Source organism: Corapipo altera, unplaced genomic scaffold, assembly GCF_003945725.1.
Source record: "Corapipo altera isolate COAL_440 unplaced genomic scaffold, ASM394572v1 61286, whole genome shotgun sequence".
NCBI lineage: Eukaryota > Metazoa > Chordata > Aves > Passeriformes > Pipridae > Corapipo > Corapipo altera.
In genome coordinates, this window is record NW_020884907.1 from 191,592 (window position 1) to 214,198 (window position 22,607).

The following is a 22,607-nucleotide window of genomic DNA, read 5'->3' on the forward strand; positions in this document are numbered from 1 at the left end:
GCCGGGACCCCTCCCAAGCTTCTGTGAGTCTCAACAAAGTAACCACCGAGTGCCGAAGGCAATGGAACCAGCAGAGGATGGAAACGGTGGAAAACTGTGGTCTCCCTTCACCCCACCAAAGAAGTAGGGCAGAAGTGAAATAAATTCCACGCCTCCCCCCCACCGCTCCAGTCTAAAAGGCTCATTGCCTAATGCTCCCCACTCCACCCCCCACCTGGGCCAACCTCTCCATCGTGGCTACAGGAAGATGGGGTTTCCCTTAATCATTCCAGTGGGTGTGCGTTTCAATAGGACAGTCATCAAGGCCCGAGCTAGACAAACAATCTAGACAAACAATCAAACCTGAAGCTTATCTTATCGTAGCAAAGACTGTTGGTTTGGAAAATTCACCAAAAAAAAAAAAAAAAAAGTAGTATGAAACTATAACAATCCATTAGTAAACAAGCCTACAGTCAAAGCTACTTGGTGCAAAAAAAAATGCAATAAGTGATTTTAATATTAGGAAAGGCCCTGAGCAGTATGCTTTTATGTCTTCGTGGGTTTTTTAGGAGTAGAATTCAAACATCAATCCGTATTGTAAATTCACAGGCAGTATTCTAGACAGCATTCTCATCAAGAGGAGTCAGCCATGGTATTTTCTTGGCACAGCCACAGAGAGGGAATCCATCTATCCATCCGCAGCCGGAGTTGCAATCCAAGGTGGGTCACGTCCCTAAAAGTACGAGGGATAAAGTGCTATTTCGCCCCCTACTGTCCTGGGGCAGGCTCTGGAATCCGTACCAGTGGCGATCCTGTAATCGTCCCTGTCTTCACGTCCAAGCATTTCCCAGCAGCTACAGTTTCATTATTAAAAAGGTGTCTAATAGAACTATACCAGCATTTGACCCTCAATTTACTCATCTTAGGAGATCCACAAAGTAACTCAGAAGAAAAAAAAAAAAACAGAGAGAGTCTCAGGATGCTATTGTCTTTGAATCTGCAGCCCAGTCAACTATAGTTTCTCGGTGAAAGATTCCTACGTGAATACTCTTCTTTGCCATAACTGCATTTTCTTTCTCTCCATACTATATTCTATGAGTAAAGAGCTCTGCTTAGCCAGCATAGTTCAGAATTCTGCAATTACATGGTTTGACATGTGGGAGCACCAAGAGATCCTCAGATTATCTACAGAAATTGTAACAAAGTGTTGTAACAAAGTCCCCAGTGCAGAATGATGAACAAAAAAGAAAATCACGGGAATTGGGAAAGCAGGAAATCCTGGCTCCTAGTTCCAGGGTATGTGCTCTACATAACTTTCAACCAGAGGAATATCAGCCTAAACAGAACAAAAACAAAGCACTTTGTGAAAACAAGAATAAGGCATGTATGTAGAAAAATACAGCAATTTATAGGTTAAAAGGGCATTCATAAACACCTAAAATTATTATCTCAGGGAACATGCATAAAGAAAACAACCTAAGAAAGCACTGTAACCTTTCAACAGTCACTAAAATATAACAAAATTTAACTAACAGAAATGCAAGAGGCAACATGAAACACATCTCAACTTTAAGGCTGGTTTACTTACAAATCCAGCAAAAAACTGCAAACTTCAGCAGGTAAGAACACATTCAGTGTTTCTCTAAGGGACATCCACCTTTCTGGTTTTTTATACATATGATGACATACGACTGAGCACTTTTCTCCAGTCTCTCTTTTTTTTTTTTTCCCTGAAGGAGAACATACAGAAGGGTCCACCAGGCCTTCTCGGGGGAGGGGGGTTGGAAGTAACAAGGAAGTGGATGATGATGATGATGATGATGATGATGATGGTGATGACATTGCAAGCCTTCAAATAAGAGACAATTCAGTCATGCACAGTTAATGCCTTGTGAAACAACTTGTTTCGGAATAACGTATTAATTTCTAAACGACAATCGAACGCAAGAGTTAGGATGCAGAACTACAATCGCCTCTCCGCATTCAGCCTTGAAGATAAGCGCTCCCATCTCTCTTCGGAGTCAAGGAAGGCTATACACACCTGCCCATCGTTTAAAGATACGTGGTTTAGCGCCTAGCGCGACTGTTAAAACAACAGAAGCCCAAGCCGACAAAATGACGCGCACATTGCCGGCCCCCGCCCTGCCCGCGTCCCGCCCGGCGCTCCCCGCAGTTCGCGCTGCCCCGGAAGCGTTCGCCGGCCGCCGGGGCCTGCGGGAACATGGCCGAGTCGCCGGAGGAGGTGGCGGTGCTGGTGCAGCGGGTCGTGAAGGACATTCGGAACGCCTTCCAGCGCAACCCGCACATGTGAGTGCGGCCGGGGCCGGGCCGGGCGGGAGGAAGGGAGGGAGCGCCGCCCGCCCTCCGCCCCGTGCTCGCCCCGCGGCCGCGGGCGGGTCCTGCCGGGGCCGGGTGCTGGGGCCAGGGCCGGTTGCCGGGCCCAAGGTCACGCCGTGAGTGGCCGCGAGGACCAGCCGGGTTTTCTCCGAGCTGCCGTGGCACCTGTGCCTGTCCGGGCAGGGCGCGGTGCCCCCGCGTGTCCGGTGCGCTGCAGCAGCCTCAGCTTCCCCCGGTAGCGCCGCGGACCTGCCCCGGGAGCCTGGGCCCCTGAGCGCCGCGGCCGCTGGGGATCCACAGCCTGGCGGCGAGAACCGATGTCGAGGCACGGACACCAGCGGGGCCTCCGGAATCTGGAAGGGACGAGTATATTTTCAAAGAAAAGTTCTGAAGTGAACTTTCCTCGCGCTTGACTTTTGTTGGTGTTAAACTCATGGCAGCGTCGGTGTGGGGCTGAGCTTTGCGGGCGGGTGGGTCAGCCCTGCCGGGCCCCGCGGGACGCACCGAGGTCTGTGTGTGCCTGGGGTAGAGCATCGGCGCCGGTGGGAACAAAGCTCGGGATTGAAGCCTCCTGAATTGCACCCTTACACAAACAGTGCAGTGTGTGAATGCCACCCTCAAATCTGTGTCTGTTGATAGAGATGCCAGTGTGTTGTTTTGAAGGAGACAGAATGACCGTGAAAATACAAACTGCAGTTATGACTGCTTTGTGAGAATCAGATTTATCCAACAATCTGTGGGGCAGATGGTCTGTGGTTTATTTTCCGTTTCACTGTTGACCAGCTTAGACACCCTGTTTAAAGTACCTCCCTTATTTCTTTTTCCTTCACAGCCATTGTTTTAAGACAGCAGTGGTTTAGGGAAGCATCTTTCTATCTATTTGTGCAAGCTCCATGTTGGTTATGGCAAATTACTACATAATGAATAACACCTTCATGATTTAAGTGAGGTGTATTTGTGTCGGTTGGGAACACTGCAGTCTCTGAGGTGGTGGCCTATTAATCTGTTCCAGAAAATGGTAGGCTAAGCAATTATGTAGGAAATTTTATGGCACTTAATTTATCCCTTTGCTTAAAAGAATTAGAATAAATACCCTCATATTTCTGTAAATGTAGTAAGCAACTTGGGTGGGTGTTCAGTTTTTAAAATGCAGCATATGGATGCTGTTTAAAAAAAGACTGTGTTTTGCCTTGAGCTTCATTTTTAGCATGTGAGGCATAATGTGCTGTAAACAGTCGATATTTATGAATGAATGTTCTGATTCTTCTGAGTTCCCACTCCTTCACCAGAATTGTTTATTGGTAGCAAACTGAGTTTTTGAAGGATATGCTGCTGTTGCAGTTTTCTGTCATAAATATAATCTCAGAGATGAAAGCACACTGCAAGAGTTGTGTACAGTGAAACTGATGCACTGTGTCATGCTTCAGGTGAGAAAAACTTGCAGTAGCTTGTGCTATCCCCCAAAGTAGAAAAAGTGGCAATTCTGTCTGCTATATTTCTTGACTGGTTGACACTACTTGAAGTGGGACCATGCAGGCCAGTGTAGGCTGTGGGCCCTTTGCTGTGCTGCCTCTCTGCCTCTGGAGCACCAAGGGATTCACATAGTTCACAGAATAGTCAGAGTTGAAAGGGACCCAGAGGGATCATCGAGTCCAACTCTGAAGTGAATGGCCCATATAGGGATCAAATGCACAACCTTGGTGTTATTAGCACCATGCTCTAACCAGCTGAGCTAATCTAAGTTGCAGCTCTGCTGTCTGGATGTTTTCATGTATCTGCATCTTGTCCTCCTGCTGGTGGCCAGTGCGGTTGTAAACAGCTGCAGTCCCTAAAAGAAGGTATTCTCTTGAATTCAGCATGTCACAGATCCAGGCTTGAATTCGTTTATGTGGGATCTGCCTAGCTTCACTGAAAATAAGGAATCTGCCACAGGCATAATGTTCCTATTGACTTGTCATACTTTTGTCCCCTACTCACCTCTTTTCCTGTATTTATTGACCCTTGTTTTTGACTGTTTGTGCACCTTCCCACTTCACATCTCTCAGAATGGATGTGTTGTTTTGGCAGGTTTGTAGTTTGGTAAGCTTTAAAATAGGATCAGCACTGAAAAGTTCTGAAAATACAGTTTTAGACTAAGTAGAATTTAGGATTTATGTTTCTCTCTTTTTTCTTTCTTTAAATGAAATTTGCAGCAAGACTGTATATCTTTTTAAGATGAGCTTACTTCTAAGTAAATATACAGCGCAAAATTCTTTTTGCCTTTTCTTTCCGATAGCTCCATTTTCCTTAGTTAGATAACTGTGTCAGCATGCTAGTTTTCAATATTCTAAGGCATCTTTTGAATTTACTGCGAGGTATTTTTACCCAGTCTTCCAACCACAGGTCTTGGTAAAGTCATGTATGTGAGCTATTCCACTGGAACTGAACAGATCACCAACATTGAACAGATCAATACATACTTTTTCTTTGAGCTTTGCTGTTCTTTTACATGTAAAGTGAAGCAGAAATAGATGTGCTTGTCAAAAAAGTTCATGGATTTGTTGGACATAACTGGAAAAATGAACTCTTAGATGGTAGCCCAGCATTTGTGTACAAAATCTGAGGATACTATTTATGCTTTGCCAAGAATTGTTTATGTCACTGTAGATCAAATATTTTTTTCTGTCTCAATTCTTGTCATTCTTAATGTTCTAGAAACACCACACTTCGTTCTGTTAAGTTTGAAGGCTCTGAGTCAAGGATCCTCTTGATGGGATTACAAATTTCTCTGTAGGGGATTCAGAAAATAACATACTCTGTGAAGTCTGTATGTAGTGGAGTATGACATTTGTCTCGCCAATGTAATTTTCATTATTTGATACTTTTGTGCAGCACTGATACTTCCAAATATACCATAATAAGTAAAAAAAATTAATGTGAGAGCAAACAAAAGGAAATTCCTAAACAGTAAAAGTGTCATATTTATAGCTTCTTTAGAAGTAAATATGGGCTAGAAGTAGTTTGGATTTCAGTAATGTATTACTGTTCTTTTCTTTATGAAAGATTTTGGTAATGCCATGAAAATAATCACTAATCATAACATGCAAGTTAGTCTATTATTTGAAATTGTAAAAGAGAATCAAGTGTATATGATACACTGCACAATAAAGAGAAGAAATTTCAGCTCTTGGATTTAGGTCCCCTCTTCCCTACATCTGAGATGCTGTAAACTCGTTATCCACATAGCAATTTCATGAGTCTTATTTTAATGTGAAAATATACACCTATGCCCATACTCTGGATTGTCTTCCAGTATTAAAGTTCTTATAATTGCAGAAATATTCAACTACTTGAGTCTGGTCTTTACTGCCAGTAGAACCACAGTTGCATCATATCCGCTGATTGTACCTCATTTAGATCTCCCAGCCATTATTTAACACCCTTTGTCTAACTCTGTGGTGAGAGGTTGTGTTATTTTAAAGATGATCTTTCAGAAAAGAAATTAGAGAAAGTCCCTTCACGTGGGGTCTCTAAAGCTGAACACCCATCATGATATCATCACACAGAATACCTCCTTCCCTAGTGGTACTGTGGTATTATAGTTTTGTGAAAGGGGGAAGTTTTTTGTATCGTCATGGCTTTAAAAGTTGAAAGTAGGTTGGCTAGGGTTTCTTTTGGGGAGGGCCACTGAATGATTGGGTCAACAAACAGGGACTATTGAAGCAGGTCCTGCAATGGCTTGTCAGTACTGTTGTGCCATGTCTAAGGTCTGGATTGTGCCGCTACAGATGTCATTTTGCACATCTCTGATCTTAGCTAAGGTTGAAGAAGCACTGTAGTGGCTGCAGACTTCATGACAACTCACCTAAAATCTTCCACTAAGTTCTGACTGCTTCCACAGTGTATTTTAGGAATGTGCTCTTATGTGTATCTTGAGATAATGCATGAAATTTTTGGAATGTGACTGTGGTGCTTGCTTTGAGGAAAATAAATGTGAAAGCACCAAATAACTCCTAAATTTCAAGAAATAATATCAGAAGCCTGGGAAATCTAGGGAGAGAAATTGAACCTTACTTTAGATGGTGTGTCTGCCAGTACAAATACCAATGAACAGCAGCCCTCAATTGGTGTCACCTTCAGTATTGTGAGCAGATTGCACCTGTCACTTCATCTAAATGCATGAATCCTCCATCCTGCAAAGAGTTTGGGCGGTCCTGTCATAGGAACAGGCACAACTTCTGTCATGTGGCCGGGGCAGTTTACGTGGTCAGTTGCTTCATTTTGCAAGCAGTAATTCAGCAATGTCTGCATGTGAGTCCTATTGCAGAATCTTTCCTCGGGTACATGATTGGAGCAGAGGCTGCAGGTATATTTGAATAGGGCCTCCTGGGCTGGCAGACCTGCCCTTTGACTTAGTCCTTCCACACACCTGAGGGACCTTCAGGAGCATAAATCGATGGTGGCTTGAATGAATTGTTTTGTGTGTGAGATAGGCACTCCACCTTATATAAATACATTTTACTGGTATTTTGCATTGTGAATTCTTTTGCTTCTCAGGAACCAAATGCAATGTGAGGAAAGATATTAAGCTATTAATGAGCATCCAGAGCAGGCCAGCGAAGGTGGTGAAAGGCCTTGAGGGGAAGCCTTATGAGGAGCAGCTGAGGTCACTTGGCATGTTCAGCCTGGAGAAGAGGAGACTGAGGGGAGACCTCATTGCAGTCTACAACTTCCTTGTGAGGGGAAGAGGAGGGACAGGCACTGATCTCTTCTGTATGATGACCAGTGACAGGACCTGAGGAAATGGCCTGAAGTTGTGTCAGGGGAGGTTTAGGTTGGATATTAGGAAAAGGTTCTTCACCCAGAGGATGGTTGGGCAGTGGAACAGACTCCCTGGAGAAGTGGTCACAGCACCAAGCCTGACAGAGCTCAAGAGGTGTTTGGACAACACTCTCAGGCACATGGTGTGACTCTTGGGAATGGTCCTGTGCAGGGCTAAGGGTTGGACTCGATGATGCATGTGGGTTCCTTCCAATTTGGCATATTCTGTGATTCTGAACCACATGATCATCAAAAGCAATAACACAGTGTTGGAGACAAGATTCCTACCAAATGACAGATCCTGGTTTACATCCTAGCAAAAACTGAGTAGTTACCAGATAAACCGTTGTTTGTATTGCACTGTGTCTTAGTGAATTTTGCTATACAGTGGACAAGTCCTCTTGTGGTTTTGACTGCCTGAGTGCATTCTGGAGTTGGGGTGTTCCCGGCTGACTTGTCAGCTTTGTGCAAACTGTACCTGTCAAACATTTTGGCATGTTCAAAGCAGTGTTGTGAAACAGCTCACCTGAGTCAGACTTTTTGTGTTTGGTAGAAAGTGAAGATGTGAATGTATGCTTTGGGGATTTTTCTCTCCTTGCTGTTTACTGTTTTTCTCTCCTGCTTTGGTGTTCTGTTTGTAAGTTATAGCTGGTAAATTCTTAAGTTATTCATTACAGAGTTAATGAACAAAGCTGTGGGTGACTGTATCTTCATTTTATTTGGGTACTTTTGGGTCCTTATATGCAAGGCCAGGTAGTTTGACTGGCTGGGTTTAACATTCGTAAAAGAAAAGACCCAGTAGTAAGTACAAATTTCAGGTTATTGAGATACTGTGTTGAAATAAGTAGATTGGAATGTCATTTTAGGTTTGATCTGACTAGCTTCATGAAGAGCTTAACTTGTGTTAAATGGAGTAGCACAGATTAGGATATTGGTTTGATACCCATTGCTTGTTGGTGATGGGGTAGGAGAATGGTTTTCTTTTCTTCCCTCTGTCCTCAGATGACCAGGGAAGGTTAAGGAAGCTGGATGTGTGTTTGGAAACAGAACCACGTGATTTGCAAGTGTCTTACCTTAAGTTCACCTTACTTGTGTTCTTTATGGCTTCTGATGTTGTGATGTATAGAAGATTAAATCTGTTTTCTGAATAAGCAAATACATTCTTAAATGACCACATTGTGTCACTGTGATTACTTTATTAGTAATCCAGTAAGGACACAGAACTAAATCAGTACACTCAAAGTGCCCAGTGACAAAATTAATTTAAGATAATTGAGTTGAGGTTGAGGGGTTGACACTCGAAGTGTATCTATAGATTTTTTATTGAGAAGACTTGAGGTGGGGAATTCACTTTTTATCTGAGATCACAAGAAATCTTCTTTGTCCTGCCTGAGATCTGAGGATTTCCCTCTCTAGCAACAAATTTTTCCACTGAACAGGAGTTGGTGGAGAAATTATGCATAATAAAAAATATAAAATAATGTTGCTTTCTGTCCAAACAAGTGTGAATGCTTGACAACCTGTGGGTTTTTTTAAGAAGCTGTTAAAACTGCTATTCCAATATCGTTACGAGCTAGAGAAACCTGAGGAAAAAGTAAAATATGGTATGGCACATTGAAACTAAACAACTGAGTCTCTTCTGCTCTGTTTGCTGGCACAAGTTCTGTGTTTGTCACTGTTTTTTTAAAGGCTAAGGTCCCTCATACAGAGTTGCCGTTTTGCTCAGACTAGCCTCTGTGTCTCAAATCTTCCCCCTGTTGATCATGCTGCCTCGCATAGGACAATGAAAAATGGGACATGAGGAAGCGAGCATGTGACTGTCTATGTGATTTTGTTCTGTGTGATCTTTTGGTTTAGAGCACCTGATTATGCTGCTGCGGGGCACACATGGGTACCTTTGGATCAGTGAAGTGCCTGTACAAGTTAGCATGTTTTGTTTCCCTTGCAGTAGCATTGTTACAGCTCCATTGCCTGTTTATTAAAAAAACAGGAGTAGTTGTGTTAGTTCAGCTGAGTTAAACTGCTTAGGTGATAATCTAAAAATATAGAAAAAAAAGGGGCCTTCCTCATTTAGGATCTTTGGGAAAACGGAATAAAACTTTTCACATTACGGATTTCAGGAAAAACAAGGAAAAAAGATGACGGACTGATTGGGTGGGAAGCATTGCCAGCATGCTCCATTGAGAAAAAGAATTGTTATCTGCTGGAAATAAGTTTAATTATATTTCTTTCTGTTTTTTAAGAGATGAAATTGGATTAATACCCTGCCCTGAAGCCAGGTATAACCGGAGCCCTATTGTCCTGGTAGAAAACAAGCTTGGTGTGGAGAGCTGGTGTGTCAAGTTTCTTTTGCCATATGTCCACAATAAACTTCTCCTCTACAAACAAAGAAAACAGTGGCTGAACAAAGATGGTAAGTTACCCAGTTGGAGAATAGTATATTATGTGGTTCTTAGTGCGTGTTTTTTGTGTATCATAGAATCATGTAATTTGGAAAAGACCCTTACGATTATCAAGTCCAGCCATAAACCTAACACTGCTAAGTGCACCACTAAACCATGTTCCTGAGTGTTTACATATCTTCTAAAATACCTCCTGGGATGATGACTCCACCACTTCCTTAGCCAGCCTGTTCCAGTGTTTGACAACACTTTCAGTGAAGAAATTTTTCATCGTATCCGACCTAAACCTCTCCTGGTGCAGCCTGAGACCATTTTCTCTTGTGTTGTCTCTAGTTGCCTGGGAGAAGAGGCTGACCTCTACCTGGCTACAACATCCTTTTATGTAGTTTTATAGAAGTGATAAGGTTCCCCCAAGCCTCCTTTCCTTCAGGCTAAACACCTCCAGCTCTCTCAGCTCTGCTTTATAAGACCTGGGCTACAGACCCTTCACCAGCTCCAGTTGCCTTCTCTGGACTCGCTCCAGCACCTCAGTGTGTCAGTGAGTACAAGGAGACGGTCACTGCCGTAGTCCTGTTGGACACGCTGTTGTGATTCAGGCCAGGATGCCACTGTTCATCTTGGCCACTCGGCCATGCTGCTGGCTCGTGTTCAGCCAGTTCTGAGCCAACACCCCCATGTCCTTTTCCGCCAAGCAGCTTTCCAGCCACTGTTCCCTAAGCCTATAGCGTTGCATGGGGTTATAGTGACCCTGGGACAGGACCTCTTAGAACCTCATATAGTATCCCTCAGCCCATGTCCAGCCTGTCCAGATCCCTCTGCAGAGCCTCCTTACCCTCCAGCAGATCAACAGTCCCACTCAACTTGGTGTAATCTGTGGACAGACTGAGAGTGCACTCAATTCCCTTTTCCAGGTCACTTACCCTTCATAATGCCAGTTCAACCTGTTATGGAAGAAATGATTATTTCTGAGGAGAAGAGCAGGCTTTGGGTAGTGCATTTTGCCAACTTGAACAATCTTTTCTCTCTTACCCAAGCTGGAAAGGTTAGAGAGAGACAACTTACTTCAGTAAGTTATTTATGGAAGTGATGTTAATTGATACAGAAGGAATTTTCTCCTTCTTTCCTGGTTCAGAAGGAAAACTGGTGATACATGTATCTGAAATAAGAAACAAGTGCAGTGTGTTTCAGATGTAGGGGTACCAGAAATCATTAGTCTATGTGTCTTGGTAATTGTAAAGTTTTATTTCCTTTCTCATCTCTTTGTTTTGTTTTGGTTTTTAGTTTATTATGACTTGCATGAAAGATTCTTTAGTATATGTTGTTTAAAAAATTCAAAATAAAGATTTATAAATAGCTGTGACACAGGAAATATTTGACTGCTTACTAAGTGTCCAGTTTGGAGTAAGAATGAAAAAGAGTAACTAGTTTATGAAATGAAATTTTTGTTTATTGTTGCAGTCTCTTCTAAATAGCAATTGGAATAAAGAATGTTCTTATGCTAGGCTTATCTCAGTGTCTTATTTCTGATGTTTATTCTTTTTAAGACTTCTTTCTAATATCTTCTACCTGCTATGGTATTTTTCACATTTTTGTTTCTCAGAGGGGTAGCTGTTCTGGTCAAGGGCACCCTGTGACCTCTTAAAAAGTTCAGATCTTTAACGTGCAGCTGGGTTTCAGTTTGGGGCTGTTATCGTATTTTATTTTTTTTCTGTTTACATGTAATTATCCCTAAGGCACTGGCTGTGTCCATTGTGTGCTAAAATGTGTGGGATGGTCTTCCCCTGTTGAAGCATACCAGACAGCCCCTATTCACCGGGTTGTATTGATTGCAGCTATAGCAAAGGCAATCTCCCAGGCTGCTTTATGAAGTAGTGAGTTAAAGTATTATGTTTAAGTAGTGGGATAGTAGCAGATATTTGATGCAAACTGGCATTTAGTCATCATGTAGGTAGTGTGTTGTACTGTCTCAAACAGATAGCTTTGAGAGTAGGCCTGTGTAGATCAGAAAAAATGTGTGGTCAGTAACATCCCTCTCTTGATATAACTGGCATTTGCTTTTCTCTAGTATTTTGTTACTGTACTCTGTTTCACTTTAAGTGGATGAAGCCAGCTGTGCACTTATCCTCATTAAACTGTAATGTAAGGGGCAGTCAGATGGTGTAGTTGAGTTTATATAAATGTGCACTTGAGTTTCTTTTGCATTTGGGGATGATACAGAGAGAGAAGATTGAGGTCTTTAGTGAACCTTTGAATGAATGAAGGAATGAAAGGCAGTGAATATTGCCTACTTTTTTTTACCTGAAGGTGGGGGTCTAGATTTATGAAACACTTTAGTTCCTTCTTACAAACTGGATATATAATGCAAGCATTTGAAGAGTAACATTAAATGGCAGAGAAGGTTAATTATATAAGTATTGTAAATTTAATAAAAAGGGCTTTAATATAGGGAATATAATTAATGTTGAGTCTGAGACGTAGCCAGATACAGACTTTAGCATTTAAAGAGTTGAACCTACTAGCACAGCCAGTTTTAGCAACACCAGTGGTTGTCATTGCAGTGTTTTTTACAGGTCTGAGACAGGAGTTTGTGATGTGTATTGTGATCATGCTGCAGATCTCCTGCGGGGATACTTCATTTTTGGTCTCAATTAATTGTTAGGGTAAAGTCTACCCTTTGAAGTATTTACACAGACAGAAACTTGTTGTTTCAAGCCAAACTACACACGCTGAGATTTGTGTCACATTTTTGGGTGTCCAATGACCTCTGATAGCTGTTATCTAAAGGGCAGCTGGATGCTGGTGTGCTGCCACCCTGCTGCAGTCACACCAGTGCAGGCACTGTGTTATCGTGACACTGTTGCACCTACTGGTACTGCCAGGATGGTGGGTGCACCGACTGCTTGAGGAGTGTCTCTGCTTCCCTCCCAGATGAAACCTTGCAGAACCCTTCCTCTCAAAATGCAGATCATAAAACTGTGTGGATGAATACTGCAGTAGCATGAATTTTAGATTACTGCCTGTATTTTGCAACTTTTGAGTTTGTTTTGAAAATGAAACACCATTCTCCTTTGTCTCTTCTGTTACAAAAGTCAGTTTCAAATGCGTGAGAAGAGGTGATCTACAGCATTTTCATGTCTGCTGAGGTTTTGTGTCACCAATGTAAAACATGATCAGGGGCCTCATGTTAATAACATGTTTGTAAAGAAGTTTAGTATGTTTTACCATAATTGAGTTTCACGTTTGGTAGGAAGTTTTAGCAGAAACTGAACTGCAGTGGTGGAAGGAAAAAGGTGGAAGTCTTTCCCAGGTGACCTTGGAGAATTACTTCCAAAGTGTCATAAGCAGGTATAATCTATCAAGAGATGTTACTTTTTTCTCTGTTTGAAGTATCAGGAATTTTGCTCCAGTTTCCTTTTGGTAGACAAAAGTGCATGCTTGGAATTTGGCAGGTAGTTGTTTTCTTTTGAATCTAGTGAAGGGATAGATTTATTTGTTACTGCTTTAGAACTCAGTTGTATATTCTGTTGATACTTGTAATAAACAGTGATTGCTAATGTAGTCTCTTGTTACCTCTTCTGTTTTGTTCAAGTCACTGTAAGCCATTTAAAATAGAACAGAGGATAAAAACAGGGTGCTGATTCAAGTGTCTGCTTTCAGATGTGGTGTCTGATATTTTCTCTGGCTGGATCCTGGAAAAAGGAAGTGCTTCATAGTCATTCTCTGATAGGTTACTGTCAGAGATGTGTAATTTAGTTACAGTTTCTTTTGGATTCTTGGAATCCACAACCATGACTGCTTCTCTTACTACTGTTTCAGTGTAGAGAACCTAATTTTACAATATGTTTTTATCCTTTCTCTGATATTTTTAAAATTTATGCAGGCATACTATTTGTATTATCTCAAGATGGTTTTCTGAAATTACTGCAAACTACTTCCAGAATATCTAAAAACCTGGGTACAGCCATATTTAAAAAAGCCGGATTTTTTTATTTCTCCTTTTTCAGCTGGGGAGACTTTAATATACAAAAGGACATGTTCATTGTGAGCACCTGTAATGCTGTACTTTACCTAAAATATATCCAGTGGAAAGTACTTTTAAATTGTAAATAAAAGATGATGGTTTTTTTTACCAACACAGAGGGAAATAGCTGGCAACTACTGACATTATGTGCCGGGTTTGTCGTAAGACTTTTCAATGAAAAGTGACTCAGAAGTTACTAAATTGTGTCATTTGACATCTCTGGCTCAGAATCCACATTTCATGAATCTTTATTTGTTACTGTTTACAGAAAGCATCAAAGAACATTGACATGAAAGTACTGAGTATTACTTTGAGATTTTCCTTTTGTCTGCATCTTTTCTTTGTTAATGTTCAGCGAACCTCTGTAATGGGACAATGGATAAAATGGTAGACAGCTTCTGTTTAAGTTGAAGGTAAAACTGAAATATTAGTCAGCAAAACACATGGTAGATGTTTAATTTTACATATGTGAGGAATCCTGCTTATTTGACTTGGGATATTCAGCTGCATGAAATTAAATAAGTGTTGAAATACTTTGCTGGTTCAGAGTTTGGGTAAATCAAAGGAAAATATTTGTACTTAAGGCAGCAAATGAGGAAGAAGCTTTGTGTGTATAAGAAATTCATTCCTTGGCAACAAAGAGGGGTATAAAAGGAAATCTTTCATTAAAGGAAAAAAATAATCTTAACTAAAACCCATGAAGATAGAAAGTTAAGTTAGTTCCTTGAGACAATTTTCAAAATACCACAGCTTAGTGCAAAATCAACAATATGCTAAAGAATTCTACACCACACCCCACATCAACCCCCTTCATTATATGATGGTTTAGCGTGTTCCTTGTAAGGAAGAACACCACGGGAAACACAAAATTACTTTGTCAGACATAAATGATCAGTCAGTCATACAGTTATATACAAAGTTATTCCACTTTTTGACCCTCTTCGGTATTAACTTTTCTTTCAAAGATACATGAAGCCATGTCCCTCTTTGTTTTACATTAATGTTACATTACTGTTGCATTTCATCACTGACTTTTTCACATTTCATTTTACAGTCATATTAACTGCGTTAACCAGAGACCTGGTTCCATGAGATACCATTTTTTTTTTTCCTTCAAGTGGCGAAGTGCCTTTTATTTACTGGAAGTCACCTGAAGTACAATGAATTTAGTATGTTAAATGCAGGTTGATTATGAGAGAATGTAGCCAAACGTTATTGACAGTAAAAGCTTGGATAGTCACATTCAGTTTAGAACTTCTTGGTCAGTTGCAGAATTACTGTGTAAATGTAAGACTTGTGATTTCAGGACGGGTTGATGTGATGCTGTGCCTTCAGAGAGTAGAGGTTAATGACAGTCCTTGGTATCTCAAGATTAAGTGGAGATACCTCATGAATCCCCACTGATTCCCTGATGGAACCCAAAACTGCTGGAATGGTGCGGTGGAGTGCAAAGGGAAAGGAAGGACTAGGTTACAATGAAATTAGTTTTCCATCCTAAATAACTGTATACCTCAGTCTTTTTTTTGACATTGTTAAAAATAAGTGTAATATGTAAATCTACAGTAGCCAGTGCTTAAATGCAGGATGGAAAACATGGTTTATTTTTTTGTTTGGATTTTTTTAGTGGATTAGTCTTAAAACCTCAGTCTGAAGCACTTCATAATGTATTTAAAGTTTTTCTTTGAAGTTTCAAAGTTTTTCTGTGCAGTTTAATAGTAATTTTGTAATCCTGATTCATGGTTATGGTGTTTAATTTTTCTAGCTGCAGTATTTTTTGTAACAGTGTGGTATATGGCAGTCATCTGCAGCTCAGACTTGTACTGAAATAGTAAGGTATATTTTTAGTTGTACTATCATATTTAAATTCTTTGGATTTTCTGTGAAGAATTCTCTTTTTCTGATATATACAGTTTGTGTGCAATTTAAATTGCTGAATACACAAGGATTCTGTATAATTTTTTTTCCCTTGCTGAAGGCATACTCAGTTCATTATTTTAAATAATAAAAAGGGAGGATATGGCAGGTTTTGCTCCCTCTTAAATTAAGCAATCATTTCTTCTGGAATGAGACAGCAATATTTTACAGAGATGGTCATACGTAGGTACAGCAGCCCGTGGCAGAGAGTCTTAGAGGAATGACAGGGATTAAAGGAAGTGCAAAGGGAACACTGCTGTGTGTGAATCATTACTAATCGTGGTGCCTCTTGTTCTATCGTTTTAGAGCTGATAGATATCACGTGTACCTTGCTGCTCCTGAACCCCGACTTCACCACTGCCTGGAATGTGAGGTATGTTGCACTCAGGGAATGACAGCAGAAAGACCTGGGCCTTATGTGAGTCATCTGTAAGCTTTGTTTTAAGTGGTAATTAGTGACACAGCAAGAGCTTGTCCACTAAAGTGTTCTGAAGGAATGTTAAGAGTTTCTTCTATCCTGTATGTTGCAGATAGTTTGGGACTGCTTTTTTTTTTTTTTTGGTAGTGCAGACCAGAGATTACACTGCTGCATGTGAAGACACATGTCACATGTTTGCCCCACATTTTCAGAGTGTAAGTCCCCTTGAACTTCCACTCTTCTTTCCTTCTATCAGTTAATGAGGGACATTTCTAACCTTTAGATGGGCATATCCTTTTTGCTGAGTCACACAGTGCCCAACTGATGTCTGTTGTGTGTCGTCACTGTTTTTATTTTACTCCTATCCTGAGTCCTTTTGAGATTCTGGTTCAGTTTGGTGCCATTACCAGTGCAGTCTGTCAGAGCTGAATAGAACTCAGTAGATACAGTACAAGAGGAGGGGAACAGGTATCTGCCCTCTATTTCAAACACATTTCCCCTGCTTCCCGCTCCTTTCTTGTACCTGCTGGGTTTAGTATAGCTTCACCCTAGGTCATGCTGCAGAACTTCTTCAGGAGTCATTATAGAGAAGAAGCAGGAATTTACCTCCTTGCTCTTCAGGAAGTGCAGAAACAGCAGTTCTTTACAACCCTGTAATTTTATGATTTTTCTGTAAATCTCAGAGTGGGAGGAATGTTCTCTTTCTGCTGCCTAGGTAAGACTGGAGATAATCTTAAAGGTATAGTTTCAGAACTATAGAAGGACTGACAGAAAATTATGATAGTCTCTAGGAGGGCTCTCAGAAATATAGGACTTCTGTAGTTAAGGTGCATTACTGTAGAAAGTGCGTTAACAAAATGACCTAGAAAGATAATGGCTGCATTTAGCTGTCAGCCCCAGCCATGGTGAATTGAACTTTTTCTTTTTTCTTTCTTCTTTCACTGTTGATGTAGTTCTGAAGGATTCTGCTGTGATCTATATCTTTCTAGCCTCTCAGGTCTAAGAAAGAGGGGTGAATGTGATAGCAAAGGGCTTACTGTCATGACGATGTATAGCTTGAGTAGCTTTCAAGTGATAAAATGGTATTAGGAGCATGTTTAAGAACTAGAGCTACTACAGTAATGTAATCTTATGGTACTTATAACTGAGTTCAAGTTTTTGGTTTAGGTTTTGTGGAATTTTTTTTTATTGCATGTGCATTCATCCTTATCAGTCTGGCTTTTGTTCTGCCTGACAGCTGAAAGAATTAGCTTTTAGGTGCATGAGAGGAGTAGTTCAAAGTTGTGTATGTAATTAAAAGTAGTAAATGGAATTAAAAATGTTAATGGGTTGTTTTCTCTTTTGTGATGTTTACGGTTTACTAACTTAAATTACTACAGAAGATGGCATTGCTCCCCAAACTCTGGACCACTGACCTAGCTGGCACTCTGTGTCTGAAGGTCGGTTTAGCATCCAGGGAGAGGCTGTTATGTAAGCCAGACAGTATCTGTGGAGTTACCAGTGAGCCTGCTCTAGCCAAGGAACTGCTTTGCTGAATCTGACCCTGCATTGTTTCAGGCTGGTGCTGGGAGTTTGCTCTTTTGAAGGGTAGGCACTTTTGTTATGTGGACATACCATTTCAGCTTCTCTGTGAAATTCCTGCTTCAGCAAATTACAAGTCAAGCTAGCCAGATGTGTAACATATACAGTCACAGAATGGACAGACTCTGTTCTGCACGGATGCTGGAGATAAATCCTTATCCTGATCTAGTATGAACTGAGAACTGATTGTGTCAAATTTGCACTCTGCTTGCAGAACATGATGGATCTGTTGTGGGATGATTGGTTTCATCTTGCTCAGGGGATGTTTGTCCTACCAAATTCACTCAGCCAAGTCAGAAGACTGAAGTGGCATTGTAGAGGGCAAATGAGCATTTCAGCTCATCTGGCAATCACAGAAAGTTGTATCTGGTTAATGAAGCACAGGAGAACGTAGAACTTTAAACATGCTACCTGCTAGGAAGGAATAGATTGTCTACTTTGACTTTAAAGCTATTCTAAGCAATTATGTCTGCTACGTACAACATAGGCTTGTGTTTTATTTATCTATTTTAATTAGAAGTAAGTGGGAAGCTGCAGAAAAGCAAGTAGAGACTATAACCTAAACTATGAGAACTGAGCAAAGGCTAGTTGCGTGGTGTAGGAAAACATGATAAAGAATAGGAGCATGTCACTTCTTAGAGCTGAGAGGAAAACCCCTTTTATACTGGATGGGCTACAAGATATCTCCAGTTTTTAATCATAGTTTGTTATTTTGTGTTTTTAGAAGTTGAAAAATCTTGCAAGTTAAAATGACCAAAATTTTTATGTAAGTGATTGTAAAGGAATTGTCATAAGTGCTTTTGTTCTTGCTGTTATACTTCCTTGCATGTACAATTGTTCAAAGTCAAAAGATATTAGGTAACAAGATGCTCTGAGAAGTCAGTGTTTTTACTATTAGATATCAATAGCTTCAAAGGTGTCACATAAGGCAAGTTAAAATTTCAGAATATCTTTTATGGAAGCTACAGTCCGTAACACTGAAAAATTATCTATGATCCATGTGGCAAGAAAATGAGCTAGAAATTACATACTCCAAGTTGGATGTTAGCTGAAAAAGCCCTGAAGAGGGGATATGTAGGAGTGTATGCTGGTTGTGATTGCAGTCCTTGTGAATGGGAGAATCTCTCATATGAAAATCTTTGAAGCTAAAACCAGCTTTTCTACCTCAGCAGTGAAAGTGAATCTTGTCTGTACTGTTCCTCAACTTTGCAAAAGAGGAAATTTACCTTAAAAGTATGTAAGTGTGAGCCTATTTATTTACAGTTAGTTCTTTAAAATAGGAAGAGCAATTTCTTCAGTGAGAGTTTTGATTTGGGAAGGTAGGTGGCCTGGTAATCTAAATCTGTGTTAAATATGCACATGCATTTAAGTGTCAGACCGACCTAAGCTGCATTTTCATTGTGTCTGGTGATTTTTACCGAAATGTCACCTTTTGCAATGCAATAGTGGGGCAATTGTTCCACCTGCTCCAGTGTTGACATTCCCTGAATCTCTCTCTTACCTGCTTTCCAAAAGTCAGTGGCACTGGCATGGAACAGTGTGGTTAGTCTGCCACTTCCGACTGGTATACCTGGAAAACCAGCTAAGAGCATCCAATCTAAAGCATGCTGGAACTTGGTTTAGATAAAAATGAATGTCCCAATAGGTGTGTTTCTGATCTCTGCAGGCAGTTCTCTAGTGACTTCACTAGCCATCAGAAGCAATAAATCCTTAACTTAGTTAAGGATTTATACATTTCACCACTTTTCTTCAATTGTAAATAATATTTGCTCACTGCTAGAATTGCAACCATTAGCCTCTGACCCTGGGTATACGGTTCAGTTAAAGCAACACAAAGCCAAAGTACCAGATGGAGTCAGTTTCTTACTGAAAATTACCAAAACAGACAGAAAAGGACGTAAGTACTCACAGGAAAGAAATATGTCAACTTGTTTGTGAGACTTTAGGACCACATTATATATTCTGTGTCAGACTGCAGAGAAGTTTTACCTTCTTACTTGTTAGCAGATATTTTCTGTTCCCCTGGTTTTTTTTGGTCATGAAGTTGATCATCTGCTCCTTACTTACTAATGCTCCTCTTGCTGAACCTGGTGTCGTGCCTAATGTTATGATGAATCATAAATTTTAAAATAAAACCTAACCACAACCCAAGCCCATGCCAAAATTACTTCTACTTCTTTCACTCTCAGAGTTATAATTATGACTTCTGTAGGTTTGGGGAAATATATGCTTTCTTTCTGCAGATGGTAACTTTGTAACTTACTGTGTCTTTATTTCAAAGCTGCTACCCACTAGGTTGGAGAATAGGATATGAAGACAATTGTCCTTGGAGGAACCAGTGATGGGGTGATGCCTACAAACATGGTCAGGACAGGCAATAAGAGTTGTAAAGCTAGGAGGAAGAGGGTGAGGGGCAGGGAATTCTGTGCAAAGAAGAAGGATTCTGTGAGAAGGCCAAGTATGGACTTTCGTTTTGCTCTGTCTGTGGTGGAGGTGCTCTGGGAAGGGTTGTGTTGGATGAACATTAAGTTTTGTTGGGGCTTTTTTTTTTTTTCCTTAAACCAAAAGTTGTTTTACACTGAAGTAAACGTAATTTCAGCCTTTTTTTTAAGTTTGAAAAGCATTCTACGCACAAAGAATAGTTTCCCCTTCTTTTTAAATTTAGGGAACCTTGATACTGCATCTTGGGCAGTATTTATAAACTGAAAGTAAGTATTGGAGAGTGCTGTGTGTAATGGTATTTTTAGATTAGGGCTTAATTTCAAGAGGGAATGTTTATTCATATATGTAACCCTATTGGCTGTTGACTCAGTGATTTCTGGGTAGATTTGAGAACCAATGCATTGTGTATATTCAGATTAAGATAAGGTTCTTTGATCTGGATTTATTTTACTGGGTCTGATGAATAGTGTGCATATATGTATAGCACAGTGGAATGGGTGAATCCACCAAAGGGTTTTTAAACTCTTGTAGTTTGACAGTGAAGTTCAGTTCTGATACAAAGGAAATGCCTTGCAATTTGTTACTGGAATTTGTGTTATGTTTCCAGGTTACTACTTTTATTCATACAGATTTATTTTATCTTTTGTAGGAAAGAATTAATACTGTCTGGCACTTTAAATCCTCTTAAAGATTTGCATCTTGGAAAACTGGCGTTAACCAAGTTTCCAAAGAGTCCAGAAACATGGATTCATAGGTTTGTTTCCCCTGCCTTTTATTGACTCCTTAAAACCATTTTTCCTAGAGTTTTTTTGTTTCCTGTTCTTGGGTTAAGAAGAGCCATAGGTGAAGGAAGACAATTAACAATATAGCAGAATCTTTGATACAGTCATTGTGGAATACTATGCTTTGGCTTTTGAAACTACGTGCCTATATTTTACTCTTAGAACTGGAATCATATACACCTTCTTGCTGCATACTTTTTGAATAAACTTGAGGGGTGGGATAGGTTTTCCTAAAGGTTTGTCATGTCTTACAGCACCTAAAATTCTCAACCTGAAAATTCCGATGCCATCAATAGTAAGTATTTGAGCACTGTAGGTTTCTCCCTCTTTCCCTCCACCTTACTACTATATTGTGGTCTACAGGCATTCCAGAAAGAGAAGAATCTGTAAAAGCTAATCTTTATAACCAAAGCTGACCTCTTTCCCATTTCAGGACTGGTCTTTTTGGTTTGTTGAATTTATTTTTATCATTTCTAATGTAAGCAAAGTCATTAAGTCACCACTACTAAATATTATAATAATAGATCACACGTTTGGAAAACATAGCACCAGAATTACACAAATGCACAAAGCTAATTATCTCAGTCATGACTTAGCATTCATAAAATGCCTGTAGCACAGCCAAGTGAAGTACAGATCCACCGCTCAACTTTGTTTAAAAACAAAATAAATCTTCGTTTATGTGTGATCTTTATTCATTCTGCCAGTAAAAGGATAACTCGTCCTTTTATAGACACCTTAAAGAGAAGTGAAGGTAGCATGTTAGGAAGCAGTTTACAATGTGGGTGTTTAACATGTCCAGCATTAGGACAACTGTAAAGTTGATACCACGTTAGGGGACTCATACTCTATAAAAAACCTAAATAAAACTTCCATCTTATTGACTACATGAGAATTTTTGGAAGGGGAGTTTGTTAGTTAGCTCTTCTTTGTGAGTGCATGAGCTTAAAATTCTTAAAGTTAATTAGAATGTAATACATGGAATGTTCCTGGGTGTTTCTTTCTTAGTAATATTGATATAGCAGCAACAACGATCAATTTCTGTGGCACTCATTTTTAGTTTTGTCGTTCAACTACTCTTCATCATCCTCATGCTACTGACTCATGCTGCTTGATGGCTTTGAAGCAAAAGTATGTAGTTATAACGGGAAAAAAATCTTGCAGTTTGTCATAGTTTAACCTTTTATACATGGTAGCTAACACTGGAAAAATATGCTTTTTTTGCATTTAAATAGTTCTGAACCTAGTGTCATTCAAAACTTTATGAAGAACAATAAGTTTTTATGAAATTAGTCAGAATGTTAAGTTCTTTATATTTATTTACCTCTTAGAAATAGTAAAAAATTCTGTCTATAACTTCCATGCAATCTTGAATTATGAGTATTTTAATACTGTCATAATTTGTTACTCTTTCTCTTATGTGCCTACATCAGAAAAGTATATTTGAGTATGATTGTACAAATATTTAGCTTGGATTTGGATATGCTGGCCATGATTGATAGATGTGCAAAAATTTTTTTTTCTGCATTGGCATAATGATTTTTCTTGGGTTTTCTGTTCCCCCATGGTACCAAATCTCAAGATAGAAGTACAAAAAAATAGAATGGGGCTATTAATGAAATTCACTAAAACATATTGACATTGTTTTTTCTTATACATGGCAAGTACACTCACTAAACACGTAAAAATACCAGTTGTTCATTTTGCCAGATGACCTTCTGCTATATGTTTTCGGGTGTTCAGATAGATCTTGTGCATATACAGTCAGTTTATCTATTGATTGTGCAGCAGTCACTTAACAATCCTTCATTCATTTGTGATAATTCCAGGAACCATAATAGTAATAGGAACATGCAAAAGCGACAGTGACTCCAAATTAATTAGTGGCAATTTCTCTTAAAAACTTTAAAAATAATACCATGATATTCAGC

General features: G+C 39.9%; 1 protein-coding gene across 1 annotated transcript in view; it reads left to right on the top strand.

The window, feature by feature from the left end:
- The first annotated feature begins 2,127 nt into the window (after positions 1-2,127).
- PTAR1 (protein prenyltransferase alpha subunit repeat containing 1) overlaps positions 2,128-22,607 on the top strand; it is a 30,959-nt gene continuing 10,479 nt past the window's right edge. Inside the window, exons 1-4 of the mRNA XM_027652511.1 lie at positions 2,128-2,286; positions 9,360-9,529; positions 15,760-15,826; positions 20,544-20,648. Coding sequence (XP_027508312.1) covers positions 2,201-2,286; positions 9,360-9,529; positions 15,760-15,826; positions 20,544-20,648 — 428 coding nt within the window. The 5' untranslated portion in view covers positions 2,128-2,200. The remainder of the gene's footprint in view (positions 2,287-9,359; positions 9,530-15,759; positions 15,827-20,543; positions 20,649-22,607) is intronic.